Source organism: Mesoplodon mirus, assembly GCF_964341445.2.
Source record: "Mesoplodon mirus genome assembly, chromosome: 5".
Lineage (NCBI taxonomy): Eukaryota > Metazoa > Chordata > Mammalia > Artiodactyla > Ziphiidae > Mesoplodon > Mesoplodon mirus.
Genome location: NC_138980.1, coordinates 58,245,662 through 58,267,944, shown reverse-complemented (window position 1 = coordinate 58,267,944; position 22,283 = coordinate 58,245,662). Strand labels below are relative to the sequence as shown.

General features: G+C 40.4%; 1 protein-coding gene across 6 annotated transcripts in view; it reads right to left on the bottom strand.

The window, feature by feature from the left end:
- The window catches only part of CSNK1A1 (casein kinase 1 alpha 1), a 49,476-nt gene extending 28,842 nt beyond the window's left edge, over positions 1–20,634 (bottom strand). For 3 of the 6 annotated variants that reach the window (XR_014294003.1, XR_014294004.1, XM_082620589.1), the window contains exons 1-2: positions 20,017–20,634; positions 19,296–19,402 (exon numbers count right to left, since the gene is read on the bottom strand). Coding sequence is in view for 3 of the 6 variants with exons in the window: in XM_082620589.1 (XP_082476715.1) it covers positions 19,296–19,402; positions 20,017–20,139 (230 nt within the window). In the remaining 3 variants the exon portion in view is untranslated. The remainder of the gene's footprint in view (positions 1–19,295; positions 19,403–20,016) is intronic. The other 3 variants (XM_082620590.1, XM_082620591.1, XR_014294005.1) reach the window with 2 other exon arrangements.
- Between the last annotated feature and the right edge of the window lie 1,649 nt (positions 20,635–22,283).

The following is a 22,283-nucleotide window of genomic DNA, read 5'->3' as shown; positions in this document are numbered from 1 at the left end:
AGTTGCAGCGAGCAGGGGTACACTTCGTTGTGGTGCGCGGGCTTCTCGTTGTGGTGGCTGCTCTTGTTGCGGAGCACAGGCTCTAGGCGCACGGGCTCAGCAGTTGTGGCACATGGGCTTAGTTGCTCCGCAGAATGTGGGATCTTCCTGGAGCAGGGATCGAACCCATGTCGCCTTCATTGGCAGGCGGATTCTTAACCACCGCGCCACCAAGGAAGTCCCCTGTTTAGAGTTTTTAGTGCTATTTCTTTTTTAAAATTTTGCTTTAGTATATTATTTTGTTATAAAAGAAAATTAAGACTGAAACTAGAGAATGGGGATTTAGTATCTTAATAACTATATTTTTCTAGAAAATGCAAAACCAGCTACTTAAGCATGGTCTCATATTCAGATCCAATGAATACGCTCCCTAGAATCTTATGTAAAAGATCTTAAGGTGACTAGGCTTAGAAAGCTCACATTCCTTCCTATGCTTTTGCTTCAGCTGTTCCCGAGGACTACTACTTCGCAAACATGATACACGAATAACTACCATCGAACACACAAAGGAATTCATTTTCACATGTCTCTGCAGAAAAAGGTAGCCTGATGGGGAAAGTTTCTGCTTGACCTTATAGAGATTGTGCCCACTAGCCTAAGAAAAGCAACAGATGCACCAATCTGCTAATGGCAGAGTTGATCTGCCCTTATTGTATCTAAAACTATGTTCAAAGCTGCTGCAATTATCCCTTTTCAATCCTTTATTTTCCATATAGGAATTCAACACCCTTCATAAACATTCCAACATTTATCAACACTTGAAAGAAAAGCTCACAGTGGTGAGTTTAAGAATCTGCCTTCCAATGCAGGGGACACGGGTTTGATCCCCGGTCGGGGAACTAAGATCCCACATGCCACGGGGCAACTAAGCCTGCGTGCCACAACTACTGAGCCCGTGTGCCACAACTACCGAGCACTTGCACCACAGATAGAGAGAAGCCCGTGAGCAGAAATGAAGAGCCCACTCACCATGATGAAAGATCCCACGTGCCACAAGTAAGACCCGACACAGCCAAATAAATAAATAAATATTAAAAAAAAAAAAAAAAGATAAGTGGGGCTTCCCTGGTGGCGCAGTGGTTGAGAGTCCGCCTGCCGATGCAGGGGACACTGGTTCGCGCCCCGGTCTGGGAAGATCCCACATGCCGCGGAGCGGCTGGGCCCGTGAGCTATGGCCGCTAAGCCTGTGCGTCCGGAGCCTGTGCTCTGCAACGGGAGAGGCCACAACAGTGAGAGGCCCGCGTACCGCAAAAAAAAAAAAAAAAAAAAAAAAAAAAAAAAAAAATCTAATTTATCTAGGTTTTAAAGAAAAATAAATGATTCTATAAAAAAACACCAAATCCAGAAAGAGCTAAGGGAAGTCACTAAAAATCAAAGGGAAAAGAGAAAGCACAAATCAACTCTCATAAGACTACATCTCATGTCTACATCAACAAATTTGTACCAATGACTCCCTAACAAAATTACAATAAAGTGAATTTTACAACCATCCAACCCAAACAACAAACTTGAAATGTCAAAGGCACAAATTCACACTTCACATCTTCATGCAATCACACAATTTCATAAAGCACTTTGTGGGAAGTCATATGTAAAGTAAGCCTTTAACAGAATACTCTCATAATAATTTGAAACAAGGGGGAATTAGATGAATTCGGAAACACACTTTAAAAAAAACAAACAAGTTATTAGGCATTTTTCTCCATATTGCTTAAGTGTATGAGTTTAAGACATAGCCCCTATTCTCAATATCAAGAAGATAATCCATAAAAAAACAACTAAAACATAAATGATTCAAAGGCATTTTCCTCCATGGTGCAACTATGGCACTTCTAAAATAATCAGGTCTTTCCTCTTAGAAATTGGTATTATAACTCTTTAAACCTAAGTGACAGGTGTTTCTTTCATTCTTCCTTTTGATCTCAAGGAATATATAACTTATTTCTCTAAACCTAACACCTCACACCCTCCCCATCTGTGCTTTCCACCTTTGTAACCCATCCCGACATTATTACACACAGATTAGGAGCCAGGAACAGCCTTCTGCTTATCCAAATCCTACTTACTCAGTTTCTACCTTCACCTCTACCTTTTCCACTTTTATTCTGCAAGCTGCTAACTCTCCATTTTCAATTGCAACATCCTAATACCCAGCTGCCAAAGATATCTTCCTTAAGTAGCCTATCCCACATTGGTCTCCCGTTTCACAGAATTCCTATAACCACTGACTACTGCTTACATCCAAGATCTAACCCCTTGACAATACAAATATTCAGGTACTGTTACTTTGGCGTTTCTCTCTCTACACCTGTAAGATAAAACCTACTGTTTGTCTTATGTCTTCATAGAACCTGGGTAATGAGCAAGCACTAAGCTGATTCTCTGAGATCATTTAAGTTTGCAGACAATCTGAAACCCATAAATATGAAAACCTCACTCCTATTCTCCACTTTCGAGGTGCCTTCAACCAGAAACTCAGGTCTTATCTTTAGACATTTTTCAACATAAGCAGCAATGTGTTGCTACTAAGTACACTATGGTTAAGTAATGTGCACACTGTAGGTAACTAAGATACTTACGAGATTAAAAACAAACTGGTTTGATTTGGACCTTATTCTTCCTATCAAAAGATGCAGAAGAATCAAGTAATTTAATGGATAAAAGTTAAAAAGGGGGGGGGCAGGGTCTCATTTACTGTTTGTTTGTTTCAAATCAATGTCTTTAGACTTAGTGTTGCCTGACCAATCAAGGAAGTAGGCCAAGGAATGTGAGCTCGCAACTTAGAAAACCATCATTTCTTACCGAGAGCATAAAAAAGGTACCTTAAGCTCTGAAGAAGATGCTAAGAGAAGGCAAGGTCTATCTGTCTGATCTTATTTCCTTCCTCTAAACCCATATCCAAACTAATTCTAGTTAAAAAATTAAGAAACAGATAAAAAGCACAAGCCTAAGATAATACATGCACAGTCAACAGGGCTGACCAAAAAATGCTAACAGAATTCAGAAAAAGCAAACAATCAGTGGGAACTACATCTGTCCAAAGAAAGAAACCTAGTGAAAATGGTCTGTTACCAGTCAGATCCTGAAGGAGGGATAATATTTTGATAGGTAAGGTAGAAAAAGATGTGCTAAGGGCTTCCCTGGTGGTGCAGTAGTTAAGAATCCACCTGCCAATGCAGGGGACATGGGTTCGAGCCCTGGTCCGGGAAGATCCCACATGCCGCGGAGCAGCTAAGCCTTGTGTGCCACAACTACTGAGCCTATGCTCTAGAGCCCATGAACCACAACTACTGAAGCCCGCGCGCCTAGAGCCTGTGCTCCACAGCAAGAGAAGCCACTGCAATGAGAAGCCCACGCACCACAACGAAGAGTAGACCCCGCTCGCCGCAACTAGAGAAACCCCGTGTGCAGCAATGAAGACCCAACACAGCCAAAAATAAATTAAAAAAAAAAAAAAAAAGATGTGCTAGGCAGAGAGAGGCAAGAATAGACCATGGGCTCGCATAAAGGGGCGAATCAAAGTGACTGATAGTTTGGGGCTATATTATAGACTCTTGAATACCAGACTAATGTGCTTTAAATTCTATAGATAACTGAGGAATTATCAGTGGAGTATGGCTGGGACATAATATAATTAAGTATTAAGAGTTGGCCTTGGTATCGGTATGCAATATGGAAACTGGGGAGTAGGGGAAGGAGTGACAATGACATGAGAATCAATTAGAAGAGTTATATTATAGTTGAGATGTGGAGCTAGAGGTTTCTTTTCTCTAATAAATCTCGATGAAAATGGAAATACCTTAGAAAAGAAATAAAATGACTGAAATGAAATATTTTAGGTATTGCTGAGACCCAAGGACTTCCAAGAATAGTAAATCAGTGTAATTATCGTAAATACTCAGTTCAGATTAAAGGACCTAAATATGCCCATCCCTGTAACAATAACAAGAGAAAAAAGAACATTTGTTTAACGTAGGTCTTCCCCCTCTGACTTGATTGGTGACAGTTAATTTTATGCATCAACCCGACTGGGCTAAGGGATTCTGAAATAGCTGGTAAAACATAAAACAGTTCGTGAAGGTATCTCCAGAAGAGATTAGCATCTGAATGACAGGCTAAGTAAAGAAAATCACCCTCCCTAAAGTGGGGTACCTGAACAGAATAAAAAGGCAGAGGAAGAGAAATTTCCCTCTCTGCTAGAGCTGAAACATTCATCTTCCATCTTCTGCTCTAGGACATCCGTGCTCTTGGTTTTCAGAACTTAGGACTCAAACTGGGACGTAAATCATTGGCTCCCCTGGTCTCAGGTCTTTAGGCTTGATCCACAACTACACTGCTGGTTTTCCTGGGCTTCCAGCTTATAGACCACAGGTCATGGGACTTCCTTTTTTTTTTTTTTTGAATTTTATTTTTTATACAGCAGGTTCTTATTAGTTATCTATTTTATACATATTAGTATATATATGTCAGTCAAAATCTCCCAATTCATCCCACAACCACCCCCCACTACCACTTTACCCCCTTGGTGTCCACATGTTTGTTCTCTACATCTGTGTCTCTATTTCTGCCCTGCAAAGCAGTTCATCTGTACCATTTTTCTAGGTTCCACATACATGCATTAATATACGATATTTGTTTTTCTCTTTCTGACTTACTTCACTCTGTATGACAGTCTCTAGATCCATCCACGTCTCTACAAATGACCCAATTTTGTTCCTTTTTGTGGCTGAGTAATATTCTATTGTATATATGTACCACATCTTCTTTATCCATTCGTCTGTCGATGGGCATTTAGTTTGCTTCCAGGTCATGGGACTTCTTAGCGTCCATAATCGTGTGAGCAAATCCCTCATAATAAATCTCTTTCTGTCTACCTATAAATATATCTCGCTTTATTGCTCTTTGCAGGTATCACATTTCTTACAAATTGTGGCAACCATGCATTGAACAAATCCATCGGCACCATTTTTCCAACAGTACATGCTCACTTTGTGTCTTTGTCACATTTTTATATTTTCGTTATTATTATATTTGTTATGGTGATGATCTGTGATCTTTATTTTTGATTTTGATCTTTATTTTGATTTATTATTGCAAAAAGTTACCACTCACTGAAAGCGCAGATGATGGTTAGCACTTTTTGGGCAATAAAGTATTTTTAAATTAAGGTAGGTACAATTTTTTTGGACATAATGCTATTGCACACCTGATAGACTACAGTATAGTGTAAACATAATTTTTAATGTGTGACTTTGCTTTACTGTGGTATTCTGGAACTGAACCCATAATAACTCTGAGGTATGCCTGTATATATGATCCATCGGTTCTATTTCTTTGGAGAATCCTAGTACAATAGGGGCGGCCATTTTATGTCTTGTTCGCAACTCTATATTCCCAGCATCCAGCACAATGCCTTACATGCAGGAAATGATCAGTAACATTTGCTGAATTAAAGAATAAAAAGCTATATTAGAGGTTTTTACCAGGCTAGGGCATGCGTGACATGGCAGATGAGGAAAACGAAACAAGGAATACAAAAATACTACCTGTACCCAAAGTATAAAGTCATCAGGAAGCATCTACTCATCTTTGATTCAAATAAGTCAAATAATTATAAAAGTTTAGAAGTGACAGTCGTAACAGATAAATGTCTTTTCCTATGCCATTTATCTTCCCATCTTTAGATTATTAATGTCAGAGTCTTCACTGAACTAAAAGTATGGGCACTGAATCAGTGCTGTAACATACCCATTTTCATAGCATCTACATTCTCAAGACAGTGTATCTCAAACTTAGTCTCTTGCCAACTTATCATCATCCAACTTTTATGTTCCTTTTTATGAGGGTAGAAATTAAGGATCTGGTCTAGTACAATCTCGCTCAACTCCAAGAACTAGCTCAAATTCCCCCTTTAGGTTGCTACTGCTAACAGTTCCAGCCACCCTACTCTCTTTTGTCTGAATTCCTTTTAATGTTCCTATACATTAATATTTATGTGCACCATCCTTAACAGTAGAATTTTGCCTTTCATAATATTATAAAAACTATAGATAGCTCTTCTTCCCATCCTTCAACAGCACCCAAATTACCATGGGCCAAAAAAAAATCACCTACAGGCAATTCTTGTGTATCTTTTCCTGTATCTTTCTTCTTGCTTCTCATTGTAATCATGGCATGTTGCCTTCTTTTCTCTTTTTGTTCTGTTTCTGGCGTGTGTGTTGGGGTTGACAATTCATTTAAAACAGTTAAGAAAGGCACTTCCTACTCCCCCTCTCCTCCTAAATTACCAGACTTCAACAGCAGGCGACCCTCAACCACAACACAAGCCCTCAATTCTCAATTTAAATTCCTGAGTCTCAGAAGTCACCAATCCTCCTAGTACTGCATTCAATAGTTGATTACTTCTGAAAGGTGGAAGCATCTATGAACTTGAGTCTTAAGACACTGTAACCCTTTAACCTAGAATTGTTAGTACTTATTAAGCTCCATTTTATTAATGGCATTCATCATGAAAACAGAACTATGATGCACAGCTTTGACTACATTTTGATTCATGTAACTCTTCAGTGCTTCTGAAAAAGAACTAGATACGGGAATAAAAAGTGGGTCACCTCCTGATTTTCTATTAACTCTTGGTATACAAGATTGCTGTGTAACTCTCATTCTCCTTCTCTGCCCATATTTGCTCCTTAGATTTGTGGCCTTCGTTTTACTTTGAATACCTAGCTACCTAGAATTTAATGAACTAAACTTTTCTCTTGCCATCAAAAATTTAAGACCAGGCTTCCCTGGTGGCGCAGTGGTTCAGAATCTGCCTGCCAAGGTAGGGGACACGGGTTCGAGCCCTGGTCTGGGAAGATCTCACATGCTGCAGAGCAACTAAGCCTGTGCACCACAACTACTGAAGTCCTTGTGCCTAGAGTCCGTGCTCCCCAACAAGAGAAGCCACCACAATGAGAAGCCCACGCACCACAACGAAGAGCAGCCCCCGCTCACTGCAACTAGAGAAAGCCCACGTGCAGCAACGAAGACCCAATACAGCCAAAAAAATTTTTTAAGACCATCAATCTATTTCCTCCTCTTGCAATTTCATTTAAAACACAATTCATATTTTATAAGGTCAGTAACACAAAATTTTTATTCATAATGCTTTGGATTTACAACTTGCAGAAATATCTTTGGAATAGTTTGGGATCCAGAGCATTTTCACTAGAGAAAGACACTCGTTGCTGCTATTTGGCTACTGCAGGGAACTGGAAAATCAGGTTTAATAAAGAAAACAGACACTAAGTTTTCTGGTGAATTAAGCAACTAGAACCAGAAACACAAATACCGATTAGACTGATTTCTCCATACTAAAAACTGATTTAGACATTAAGTAAGAAAAGAACCACAGTTTTAGCTGTGGGTATGGTGATCAGAGTAATAATTCTGATAATGTGATGATTTCAAGAAATTTTAGATATTAATTCTATCTTTTACTTCACTGAACCTTTCCCAGAACTTTCCTAGGTCTTCCAAACCTTTTTTAATTGGCTAATTTCCCCACCCTTACAATCTCACACCCCTGGGGAGGGCACTGATAAGCACAGAAGTAATTTAAAATTGAACAAGACTAGAAAGGAAAAAGAAAATAAATACTGGAAATCCACCAACTCAGAGACCAATCCTGCATCAAATGTATTTAGCTACAATAACCAAGAACTTGCCCAAACAAGTTGTATGTGAGTGGGTGGGAGGTGCTAGTTCTACACCAAGTGTTCTGAATCTTTTTCATTGTCATGGATCCCCCACCTTTGGCAGTCTAATGAGGCCTACTGATCCCTTCTCAGAGTATTTTAAATGCATAAAATAAAATACATAGCATTATAAAGAAAACCAATTTTAGAGAAATTCAGTTACCATAAAATTACTTTAAAATCAATCTTGATATAGTAATATACATGCTCTTTATTAAAGCATTAAATAAGATTTAGAGGCAGGTCTAACTAGTACTATAATTTTGGATATAAAGACTATTTTGAGTTACATGCAACAATAATGTAATATGAAAGTACCTGTGATTTCTATTGGTGACAAAGCCATAGGTACTGCCAAAACTAGTGGGGACTTGTTGCCTACGTTTATAAAAGAAAAACTAGGTTCAGTTAGAGGTACATGAAAATAAAGATGGAATTTTTTTCCTATCCAATTCACCGACCTCGTGGAGGGTAAATCCCTGAACCAAGTTAAGAACCCTGCTCTAAACAGATTTTTAAGGTAAACAGACTGCAGAATAAGATCTAAAACTTGGGCATCATATGTGTTTCACTCAGCAATAATAATGTCAACTAAGATGATTCGTTTTCCTTCTTCATCCTAACCCTCCTAACTGCTACTACTAATCCTTTGCTCACAATATCATCCCTAAGATCTTTGAATTATGCTGTAGGATTTCCACATTTCTCAGTCCCCTTGTTCCTTGCCCTCTGCCTTAAAAGATGCATAAATGTTCCTTAACCCGCAAATTTTAAAAACACAAACAAAGGGCTTCCCTGGTGGTGCAGTGGTTGAGAGTCCGCCTGCTGATGCAGGGGACACGGGTTCGTGCCCCGGTCCGGGAAGATCCCACATGCCGCGGAGCGGCTGGGCCCGTGAGCCATGGCCGCTGAGCCTGCACGTCCAGAGCCTGTGCTCCGCAATGGGAGAGGCCACAACAGTGAGAGGCCCGCGTACAGCAAACAAAACAAAACAACAACAACAACAAAAACCCACAGAGGAGCAAGCAATTTATTCAAAAGATAAAAGGGAAGGCTTCCAAGAAAAGTTAGTATCTGAGCTAAACTTTGAAAAATGCCCGCTACCTCTCTACATAGTCTCCTACTTTCAGTCACTCCTCTACAGTTTCATGGTGTCGTTTCTCTGCTATGAAAACCAATGCCCCTCCCTAATTACACACCAAAAAAGCAAAGTTTCATATATATATGAGGAACTCCAAAAATCTGATCTCTGCCTATCCTTTAATTCTATATCCTTATTCCCCCACCAGACTGCCCTCAGGCCATATCACTGAGTCAACAGTGACTTACTAAGCATGACTGTATACTGAGCTCTATTCCAGCCAAAGCCCAAAGCCTTAAAGTCTCATTCCTTTTCTCTCTCTGGAATAGCTATTAGCTCCTCCTAAAAACTGACTTCCTTTAACTGCAACACCCCATTATCCCAACTCTCCTCTTGCCTTGATTAACTCTGAATTTCCACCACAGGGTTGAGTCCTCACTTCTCCATTTCCTTTCTCCACGATCACTTCTATGCTGATCTTACTCAGATCTAACACCACTCCTAGTTCCCTGGCCTAGGATTAGGTCTGTATTTTCTGCTAACTTAATTATACAAGAGCTAAACTTGGGATACCCTGTGCCTTGAACTCAACATGTCCAAAGCTATAACCATCCATCCTACTTTTAAAGCGGTTAGGACTCCGCACTCCCAATGCAGAGAGCATGGGTTTGATCCCTGGTTGGGGAACTAAGATCCCGCATGCCGCATGAGGCAGCCAAAACAAAATTGGGCCCCCTTTTCCTTCTTCCTAATTTAAATCTCAAATTCTCAAGGCTAAAATGACTTACCTCCACTCCTTAAGAAGAGAAATATGAGAAAACGTACATTAAAACGTTAGAGCAAGGGACTTCCCTGGTGGCACAGTGGTTAAGAATCCACCTTCCAATGCAGGGGATGCGGGTTCGATCCGTGGTCGGGGGAACTAAGATCCCATGTGCTGAGGGGCAACTAAGCCCACGTGCCACAACTACTGTGCCCACACACCGCAACGAAGACCCAGTGCAGTATGCATGCATGCATGCATAAATACCTTAAAAAAATATTAGAGCAAAAAAGTAACAAATCAAAATATCTCTTAGTACACTTCAGAGACCAAACGGTTTCCTTTAGGGTACTTTTTGCACTATAGGAATCACCTGTATTAAGACAGTTTTACATATAAAGATTTAAGAGAACAAATAATCTTGGCTAGATGAAACATTCCCCCCCCACATTCTACAGTAATTAATTTGCTTAGCAAATCCTTCTTAAGTAGACAGATTCCAGGTTAAAAAATTTTTAACTCAAATTTCTCTGCATTAGCAAATGAACACAAAAGAAAACAAACAATTCCAAAGTTTGATATAATCTTTTAAAAGTAGAACAGAAGAAAGAACATGAAGTCTGGGCTTGAAATGTTAATGCAAGATATAGGAAAGGGGAAAAATGGAAGAGGCAACGTAAGCTATTATAAAGGAACGATCTAACCTGAAAGAAAAAAAGCAATGAATGAACACATGAGTACCTATCCATAAATTTAAATTCTATGTGAACCTGAACTAATAATATAGAACTACGCAATATATACTTATAAAAATAAGCCCTTCAGTGACTAGACAATTAAAAAGTGGCCCAGTAAACCAGAAGTTGGATTTGAAAATGGGAAGCTGGTTGAACTCACAGTATATGCAATATAGTGCAAAGAATAGTGAACCAGCAGCCAAAAAAACAGGTTCTAGTTCTGGCTTTGCCATTTTCTTGCCTGCATAAGCCATTTTTGCTCACTGATAAACCTTTTTTAAAAAAAAATATTTATTTATTTGGCCGCACCAGGAATTATTTGCAGCACACGGCATCTTCGTTGCTGAGTGCAGGATCTTTAGTTGTGACGTGCTTTAGTTGCGGGGTGCAGGATCTTTTAGTTGCAGCATGTGGGATCTGGTTCCCTGACCAGGGATCCAACTTGGACCACATGCATTGGAAGCGCAGTCTTAGCCCCTGGACCACCAGGGAAGTTCCATTGATAAACATTCTTAATATAACTTATCTATTATACCTATCAAGAAATATAATAGTAATTATGAGATTGTAAAAGCACTACACAAACAAAAGGATTACTTTCATTACAAAAAGCAGTTGCCCAACAATTATGAAATGACAACAACCAAGACAACAATAGTCAGAGCACTCTCAGCAAAATAATCACTAACTACCCCCAACTGCTCAATACAATGGAGTGTCAAAACCTCAACACAGTATTTCCCAAAGCGTGGTTCTGTGGTCTTTAGCAGAAATTATCTGAGGTTACTTGTTAAAAATACAGACTCTTGGGGCCCATTCCAGTACTGGTCAAACAAATCTGGGGGTGAGGCAGTAAACTCTACATTTTAAACAAGCTCTGTAGGTAATTATCATGCATGGTTGATGTTTGAGAAATGCTGACTAAGCAGGATTCACAGGGAGACATAATGGGGTCCCTGCTGACCTCTCCAATCAAGGCAACCTCTGCATGGTTCAGAATGCTGTTTGGGGCTCAAACTCAGATTATCCCTTTGATGTTAAGGGAAGGTTCATGTCCTCACAGGAGATTTAGACATCTTTGCTCCTAATTTTCAGCGAGAGACAAATTCACAATTATATACATGTCAAGTACATGGCAGATGCTCAAAAAGAACGTAAGCCTCACAAAATTTTTGTCTGTTCACTGAAATGTGCCCAATATCTGAAACTGCCCACCCAGTATGTAGCAGGCACTCAAATATATGTATTTGTTGACTGAATGAAAAATGTCTGCTTATTCTCTAGAAGGTACTGTACAGGTACTGTAAAGTTCACTGACACTCTCCAACAACAGAGCTTTAATTTTTAGAGAAAAACCCAACATCACTCCCTTCCTTAAGGATACAAAGTATTAATATTATGGAGGTCCAAAAATGAGAACACGAGGATTTCAATAAGTGAAGCTTAGTGGTAACAATAATTTCAATCAAGTGAAAAGAGCCAAAAGCAAGACAACCTAACGTGAATACATAGTGAACAGGGTAGTAAAAGAATGGAAAAGGAAAAGAATGGTATTTACAAAAAGGTATAAAATCCAGTCTTTTAAGAATTTCACTATAGTGTTACCAAGGACAGTGTATTAGTCACTTCTAATATAATTGAAAGACTTGGAAAATTTGGAACTTAAAACAAAATTTACAAAAACTTCATGCTACTACTTTCCAACAAGGCAGCTTTAAATCAGATCTCACACTCCCCTTGCCATAAAAGCCACCTTAAGGACAGAATAATCTGGCAGTGTAAGGAAGTGTAACAGATAAGTACTCAAGAGCAGCTTCCAGACAACCTGAAATATAGGACAGCCTCAATTTCAGGTTAATTTGCAAACCCTGCCATTGCAAACTTAAAGATGGCACAAACGAAACATATGATGTGTACTATGTATGCTTAGTCACTGTCACCATCTTGTTTCCCTTTAATAAAAAAAACTGTACAAAAACTACAAGTCAGAACCAAAAGAAATTCCAAAAGGCCAATTCACCACTGATAAATACTTATGCTGACAAATGTCCACCACATTAGCAAGCCTTTACTGTGAAATTAATAGACAACAGCATTTTGATATGGTAGTATCTTTATATCAGGATTCAAAGCTAAATCAACTAGTACAGCCACATTTCCATTTGTAAATTGCATACCGCCTAGTGAGTTCAGCTCAGTTCACTTAAGAAATACTAAAAGTGGGAATTCCTTGGTGATCAGTGGTTAGGATTCTGCGCTTCCACTGCTGGGGGCCTGGGTTCAATCCCTGATTGGGGAACTAAGATCCCAGAAGCCGCATGACGCAGCCAAAAAAAAAAAGAAAAAGAAATACTAAAAGTCATACCCCCAAATCAATTAAATCAAAATATCTGAGGTTAGGAGCCAGGTGTCAATATTTTTTTTTAAAGTTTTCTAAGTGATTCCAATGTGCAGCAAAGTTTGGGAACCACTGAAAGAGGCAGTAAGATCTATTCAAATAACACATCAGTTGTGTGACTTCAGGCAAATTAACCATTTTGACTCACACTTTATATAAAACCTCAACTTACAGGATTGTTGTAATGATTAAATGAGACCATGTGCAATGCCTGGATATTGGTTGATTCTTTTTTTCTTGCGCATAGATGGAAAGAAGAATGTTTAGCCACACTAAGTTCAACCAACTACCCACTTATTTCAAAGTACATTATCAATGTTATGAATAAAAGGTAACTAAAACAAAATGTCATTGCAGAGAATGGAAGATGTACCTTTCACTCTACTGATCCCATCAATTTATATAAAGCATTAAAAAAACTCTTAAGGGCTTCCCTGGTGGCGCAGTGGTTGAGAGTCCGCCTGCCGATGCAGGGGATAGGGGTTCGTGCCCCAGTCCGGGAAGATCCCACATGCCCGCGGAGCGGCTGGGCCCGTGAGCCATGGCCGCTGAGCCTGCACGTCCGGAGCCTGTGCTCCGCAACGGGAGAGGCCACAACAGTGAGAGGCCCGCATACTGCAAGAAAAAAAAAAAAAAAAAAAAAAAAACCTCTTAAGACCAAGTTGGTCTTACAAAATCCCTTTTATAAAGCAAAGTTGACATGCATGACGGAATTCATCCTAGGTTCAAATCTAGATGACATCACAGACAGAACCCTAAGTATTGACTCTCAATATAATGCCCTTTCCTTTTCCCTTTTTATTAAGGATCAGAATGTACTGTCCAACTAAACGTTTTTCTACAGCACTTCCAAAGTCTCCTTTAAACATACCCCACTGATGACTCTCAGACAAGGAAAAGGCAGTATTTTAGCTATTCAAAGGAGGAAAATTGGGTAAAGACCTCAATTGCCACTGAGTATCACCACCCCAACTTGGTCACTTTATTAGGTTAGTATACTTCATGCTAATAAACATATCACTAACTTGTAGTCTTACATAAAGACAAATCAACATCAAATCCAGAAAAATAGTGTTACTACAATTCAAAAGATCGATTAAAAAATAAATATATATAAAAAATAAATAAATATATAAAACCTATGTTGTCACAAAACATAGCCTACCAAGGATTAGCAGTATTAAAAAAAAAATCAAATATTCTTTATCTCATTAGGGAGTGTGGGTTACATCACACTGCATTTGTCAAAACTGATTCAATGGCACATTGATCTATATACACTTCACTGTATGAAAATTACATCTCATTAAAAAAAATTCCATTAACACATGGATAAGTACATGTTATGTGATTACTAGTTATTAACAATTTTCAAGAGCCACCTGAGATTGTATTGGAAATACAAACAGTAACAAAAAGTATCATTTAGACTAGTTATTCATTTATATTATGAAACCTATTAAGGTACTCATTTAGCCTCAGAAAAACATCTGTTGAAACTCAAAGGCTGATTTTAAGAATAAAATGGAGTAAACCAAAAGATTAGATTTGTAACATTTGTTTCAAACTCTAGTTTTCTCTTGTATAGACTTCTTGACATAAAAGTTTCATACTAAACAGGACAGACCATGAGAAAACATCACTAAATCATACTTTAGGTACAGATTAAATGTACTCGGAAACAAAATAATCTAGCTCTAAAATCGACTAAAGCCAAGGTAGTAAAATCCATGGACTATACAAGGGTTTACAAGTATTTACTCCACTTTAAGATACAAATTAATAATGTCCATAAAAGTTCTCATCCAGCAATCCATGGATTCAAAAGGGAGAATAAGAATCATAAGGATCTAATTAACTAATAATACAAACAATAGATTACTTACATTTATCAGTTTTTCTGTATGAGACCAAACGCCATAGAGTGAAGGAGGCAAAATATGGCTCTGCAGCATCAAATGAAAAGGTGTGGGTTATGTGAGCAGACATGATTTGACCTTGACATAAAGGTGAAAATGGCTCACAGGAAAACTGGAAGTTAGGAGATTTCTAGTAACCCCTCTGAGACTCAACAGTCTAATTTATATATCATGAAGTGTTGGGCTATTATCTCTCAGGTTTCATCCAGCTCCAAATGCTATCTAAGCATCATTATTCCATTACTAGAAATCCAGCATAAACCAATATAAGTACTCTTAGTATACCACGGATTCAGTTACTGTATGAATCCTGTGATCTGTAATGTTATCTCTCTAATAAAGACATACCCAGTGTAGACATCATCTTTGTTCTCTGATAAGAGTATTAGAACTTATTTACAGGATATATGCTCAGTGCCAAAAAGCTAAGATTAAAATTTAAGCTGCTTTTAACACTGGACAGTAAGGATTAACTAGTACTTTATAAATATCTCCTAGAATATTTGACATTCAAAGAGGGCAAAAAAAAAAAAAAAAAAGTGGTTAAAGAAACAAGACAACTGGGACCTCCCTGGTGGCGCAGTGGATAAGACTCCGTGCTCCCAGTGCAGGGGGGCCTGGGTTCAATCCCTGGTCAGGGAACTAGACCCCACATGCATGCCGCAACTAAGAGTTCACATGCCACAAGTAAGGAGCCTACGTGCTGAAACTAAGACCCGGTGCAACCAAATAAATAAATAAATATTTAAAAACGACAACCAAAATTATCCTATGCCCCTCCCATCTTCTTTATCATGTTTTCCTATAAAAGTATATCCCATTAATTTACTTTCTCCTAAGTGGTAACCTATGGTTTAACTGATACAGGTAGCATTTTTAAGGTCCTGAGTGGTATCTCACTACTAAAATATCATTCAAAAGTAAGATCTAGACAAAACACCAAACTGTGATGAAATGCTTTCTAGCTACCACCATCTGAAAATAAATCTTAAAATTCAGAGCTGAAAGTTCTGAATCAACTAGGCCAGTGACTTATTTAAGTAGGGAAACTTGTTCAAACAAAACCCTACCCAAAACTCAGCATGCCAAACTAGAAAATTACCAACCTGGCAAAACTCTCTTTTGATTTCAAAAATGAGGAAACTGATATGCCCAAAGAGGTTAAGGGACTGACAAACCCCAGATCACTCAGCCAATACCACATGGCAGATTTAGAGCCTGGCTATAACATAACTGCTTTTTAGAGAACAATTTAATTCAGTTCAAAGTGGCACAAAGAAAGGGAGGGTTGTAACAGAAACACAGTAATTTAAAATGAGCTGCCAGAGGTCAATTCACAAGGCCCAGGGACTTTCAGTTTCTTAAAAATATCAAGAGACTGAATGCCATCCTCTCATTCTTGCTCTTTACACTCACTGGATGCTATGCTTCTGCACAACAGATCTCTTAGTAAGGTCCTTACATACTAATAAGGACTTGATAAGGCAGGTATGATATGGGATATTCTAAAACAAGTAATTTTCAGCCCTTGTTTTAGAATATCCCATAGTATCTTTAAGAAAATTGCAGGGTGTGGGGGTGGATTGGGGGAGGAGGGAGATATTAGTGTGGTATAAATGCAGCAAATCTAAAAATTTTTAATTAGTGTCAACATTTCTAAAACAATGGGTAACAGAAGAGACTGCCCTTTTATCTAGCTAAGCTGAGCAATTTAATTCAATATTTCCCAAGTAAATATTTATTAAGTGTATACTATATACAGTTGATGTGGAAATAATGGAGAACAAACAGCAAAGGGGAAGATGTTGCCACCCAAAATAAAGAAAGCATATGTAAGTCCTTCTTATCTTTCCCACTTCAGTGGACAAACAGTTCTCTCACACTGTACTTTAAAACCAATGATCCACTTTTTGTTTCTATGTACCTGGACTCTACTACTCATAAAACAAATTTACTCTTTCCCCACCCTCATCCAATTACTACATGCTGCCTTAGACACCACTCCCAGAAGCCACACTTTACTGTTGGATGCCCTCCCCAACCAGTTCACCAAGCTTTCTTCCTTACAGCCAGATCCTGAAATCCCATCTCCTCTCCCAGGAAGTCTTAACTTGAAAGTCAGGTTAACCTCTTTAGCTCCATCCAGTTTATAACCACCACAACACCCTCTGCACTCAACCTCTTAGAATTTTGCTCACAAGTCAATTTCATTTATTGATGTGTGTAATCAGTATATTGACTATTGCCCCCGTTGGTCTGTATTAGTGTTGACCTTAAATAAAAGCTACCAAATAGGCTTCCCTGGTGGCGCAGTGGTTGACAGTCCACCTGCCGATGCAGGGGATATGGGTTCGTGCCCCGGTCTGGGAAGATCCCACGTGCCACGGAGCGGCTGGGCCCGTGAGCCATGGCTGCTGAGCCTGCATGTCCGGAGCCTGTGCTCCGCAAGGGGAGAGGCCACAACAGTGAGAGGCCCGCGTACCGCCAAAAAAAAAAAAAAAAAAAAAGCTACCAAATAAAAGTGCATGTATCATGTATTTAATTTGGGTTTAGCACTGAAAATGCCAGATGCTTACTGCTTTTTTTTGTGTGTGTGTGGTACGCGGGCTTCTCACTGTCATGGCCTCTCCCGTTGCGGAGCACAGGCTCCGGACGCACAGGCTCAGTGGCCATGGCTCACGGGCCCAGCCGCTCCGCGGCATGTGGAATCTTCCCGGACCGGGGCACGAACCCGTGTGCCCTGCATCGGCGGGCGGACTCTCAACCACTGCGCCACCAGGGAAGCTCTTACTGCTTTTTTGAAAATGACTTCAAATACATTAAGTTCAACCTGATTTGTGAAATTTATAAAACCTCCCAACACAGATGAATCTCAAAAGCATTACGTTAAGTTAGAGAAGCCAGACACAAATGACCTCATACTGTATGATTGCATTTACATGTAATTCTAGGAAAAACTAGTGATGGAAAGCAAATCAGCGAGGGCCAGGGTGGAGAGATGCAAGTAAATGCAAAGAGAAAGGAATTTAAAAATTTTAGGCGAATGCAATTGATATTTTTTATTTTGTGAAGAAAAAAGCTAGATATTTTAATCAAGGTTTTCATTTTTCCACAATAACAAATTTATTTCCCTACAGAGCAGGGTTGTTTTTTTTTTTAAGGGATGAGAACCATTAAAAAATCTCAAATCTGGATTATCTCAGATTTCACATTAATCTTTACCTCATAAGATAAACCTGGAATTTTCTTCCTAATAATTTATTTTGACTTTGAACCAACAGAAAATCGTATCATTCAATTTCTCCATTAAAAATGTTTATCAGTATTGGAAATTTTTTTAAGGATAGTGTCACTCTGGTTGTTTCCACATCAGAATTAATGTATATAACCCAGTCATTAATTCAAGATTTGAGGAATAAAAGCTGCGATAGTACAAGAGGCTACAGTAAATACCATTCCAGTTAATTCTCAACTACCTCCGGATCTTTTTGCAAATGTTATTTTTGAGTAATTGTTGGAAAATAGTTGAGTCTTACACTATATTTTAGTCTCTATTCTGGGAAGAGGCTCTTTAATCTCAAAAATCAAACTCTTCTAAAATCCTTTAAAGTTAACCATTTAAAAGAACCCGGTGTCTTCATCTGGTCATCTTTTATCCTGATTACTACTTGCCTTCACCAATATCACATCTCCAAAAAAAGCCACAATTTCCCAGATGTGAGGAGTTACTGACCAAGTAACTCAACAGGTTAAAGTTACTTGTCAAACTGTGGTTACACGATGAAGTTTTCTTTTAATACAACTGAGTCAATTTCAACATAGCGCTGTTCAAACTGCCTTTGCCATTTCCCACAAAATTTAGTACACAGACTGAAATGTAGCAAACATTACCATTCTTTACAGACTTAATTAACACTTCTGGAAAGACTATGAAGGATTTTGCAGAGTAAATTTAATTTCACATCGCATCTGCTGCAGAGATCAGACTGTCATTATGGCATCTCCTTCCCTGAACCCCACCACTGTCTGCAGCTTTATTCTTGGCTTTTCAAAGGTTTCATCAACTCAGGGCTGCTAAAGAGGGAATCAAGGAAGCATAACTTATGAACTCAAGCAGAGAAAAGGGCAGGAATATGCGGTTGAGTCACGTCGTTCCGCCATTTTCTAAGCGGAGGAGGAAGACATGTTGGAACAAAAACACAACAAAAGAGCAGCCATTTCCCAAGCCAGCTCCAATAGCAACCCGAACTGGCCCAGCCCGGTGACTTCGGCACCCTCAAACCCACTTCACCGGACAAACCCAAGAACATCTGAGGTGCAGACGGAAAGAAAGCAGCAGGCAACCCTTCCGCGTTGGGATCAAAGATGAGCCGCATACTTTAACCGCAAATGAAAGCCTCGGGAAGAATGACGGAAGCTTTGCAGCAGTGTTACAAACTGAAATTCTAAACTAAGTTGGCAAACTAAAATTTACTCTGTGATTGTGGTGACTTACGCTTCACAGGAAACCCAGGTAACTCAAATACCAAGAGCCGGATTCAGCTGGCCCTATCACCTGCCTCGTACACATCTTCCCCGTTTCCATACTTCCCTCAGAGGATCTGCTTGAGGATTCTTACCGTATGTGGGGGATGCCAACCCCACCTTGAAGAATCTTATAGAGTTTGCTCTCGTACAGCAACTGGGGATGCCTGGCCTTCTGAGATTCTAGCTTCACTGCCACTTCCTGCAGGGGAAAGAGGGGATGATGGCATCAACATCCTTATGGGTTCAATGTCATTTGGGAAAAGAGAGGGAAACACGAGCAAAGCTCCAACTCTCGACTAGAAGGTGGAAGTGAGAGGCTGGGCAAAGGCTCTCTTTGTAATTATAAAACGAGACAACCAGCCTCAAAGGCTTCTTCGGGGGTAGTGACGAAAGCGGCACGTCCTCTAAAGTGCAGGAAAACGATTCATCCAGAAAACGTAATAAGAGGTTATGAAGAAACCAGGCGATGGGATGCTGTCCTAATGGGAACAAGAACGCCGGCAGAATTAAAAATATAGATAGAAAAACATGGGGATCACAGAAATAGGATTTTGCCGTTCTCACCTTAAACGACGGTTTTAAAATTTCGATTAAGGTGTATTTTTAACAAGCTGGGAAACTTCCTAGTACACCCAACATTTATCTTGGGTTCTTCCCTTTTAGGGAAAGAAAGCGGAGGAGGTTCCTAAGGCAGGAAAACTGGCTCCCTCTGGACTTCCAGTGCGGCATGCGGTGGGAAAAGGCCCGAACAGTTCGCGGGCGGGGGGGCAGGGCAGGCGCAGCGTAGTCGTGAACCCCACCCCAGGTGATTACCTCGCCGTTGGTGATGTTGATCGCCAGATAAATGTCACCGAAGGAGCCAGACCCGATCTTCCGTACCAGTTTATATTTCCCTCCGACAATGAATTCGGCCTTGGAGCCGCTGCTGCTCGCCATCCTGAGAGACGAAGATGGAGGCTGGGGCTAAGCCCCGACACCTCTAAGGGGAGAACGGGAGATCTCTAGGGCTCGTCCACGGAGCAAGGCTCCGGAGGGCGGCAGGAAGCAGAAAACGCTGGCTCTTTTCTTGGCGTTACAGGGCCCAGAGTCGGCCAAGGAGAACCTAATCACCGCTGCTGTCAGGTTTCTTTCTGCCAGGCCGCAGACTGTTGAGGGGGTTCTCACGGTAACCAGGCTGGGCCACTTGCTTCTGGCGGCCGCCGCTGCCTCACTTTCGCGGCGACGTCGCGGGCTGGAAAAGGAGAGCGGTGAGTTAGGGCGGCGATACCGCTGCCACCACTGCCGCCGGCTCCCGCCCGGAGGGACCCCTGTCACTCCGCCGACGCCGCCATCTTGTTACTCCGGCTCCAGCCAGCACAAAATGCCCCCAGCGCTCGGGAGCCGCTTCTTCACGGCGCAGAGCACTCTGGGAAAAGGATCGCGGGCGCTAGCCCCGGAGGATCGACAGCGAGAGGGGAGGGCGGAACCAGATCCGTGAGAGTCACGGCCCACGTTCCGAGCGTCTCCCCGTCACAATCCAACTGCGCACGCGTACTGCAACCCCGCTGACTGCGCAAGCGTGCCGTGGCGTCGCCTCATCCCCGCCCGGGGCTCATTTCCACTTCCGGTCGGTGGCTGTTCCACAGCTAACTACCTGTTTGTTAGTCACCTCAGCCCCGCCTGGTTTCTGAAAGGCCACGCGGCCCCAGGTCTCGAGAACATGTTAGGGAGGAGTTACCTTCATTTTTCGTGGAAGATGGATACGTCAGGTCTTGGGAGTTGGGTACTGACTTTTGCTCTTTGTTTGAGGTGGTTTTTAACCTTTTGATCTTTACTGGGGCTACTCCCCCAACCGGCCCATTCCAGCTCAATTTCTCTTTTGAAAGAGGCTATCGCCTCTAGAGAAAAGCAGCCCTGTGCGGGCTGGGTTTGTTCAGGGCTCCCTGTTTTAGCAGTCTAGTTCATTAGTCTTATTAGAGTTCGCTTTACGGAGTGTTGGATTCCCTGTTTTTACAGGAGGGGAAAAAGAGGGAAAGCAGGAATTAACCCTGCCGCTCTGTGTCTTTGTGTTGTTTACCCACTGATGATATTTGATTCCCAAAGGAAGAAAAAAAAATATTCGAGTAATGTTAATGGCCCGTATATGGTGAATAGAAAATAAGATTTACTGCCGTGAAAAAACTGCCCATATGAAAGTTATCCTCTTCGCCCCCGACCCCCCGCAAAAGAAACCTTGAAGAATCATATTTTGGTCGTGTTGAAAACTGCAGTGTTGACCCTAAAACATAGGGTAGAAATAACTCTTACAAAATGAAATTGACAATGTTTAAAACTTTACACAGTAAAATTTTTACTAAAAATTAGTCAACGAATCAAATCTTGAGCACATTTTGGTTTACAAAATTTGACCTGGGAAAATTGGGCTTGGTAGTAATGATCACAGAAGAAAGCTGCGTGTTGATGCTATCACCTGCAATATGAATCAAACCCTGATGAATGAGTGAATCAAAACCTCAGTTGTGAACATTTAAGCAAAATCTATCCCAAATAAAATAATTTCATTAAAACTGGAAAAAATGTAGACTTAACTGCAAGTTTGAAAGCTGATGAAGTAGTTAGTAATGGGGTTCATCCTGGAAGATAACTGGAATTCCTACATGTTACTCTTGTTTCTAGCTTAAATATTTGTATTCATAAAGCGCTGACCTAAATGTCTTGAATTTGAAAACAGAGTGAAAAGACTCAGGGTTAGCATGAAGTTTTGAGGCACTACCAAAACCCAGGCCACCTGACTCCCAAATCAACACTGTTAGGCAATCTCCTTTGGTGACCCTAAAGCATGTCTGGCCTACTTAAAATTCTCCGCTGTTAGAGTTTGGTCTTAAAAAAAAAAAAAAAAAAAAAAGTCAAGTTTAAGCATTTTGAAGTTTCCAAGTTTTCAGAGATAGCTACTGTTCTGCTGATTTTCCACCACAGCCATCCAAAATTTAATGGATTCCTCAGCTTAAGGAGTTCCCTATAAGGGATGGGGTATACATTTAAACGGATTTGTTGTTGTTGTAGTGAGGATACAGATGCTCAACTCAGGGTTGGGGGATAAC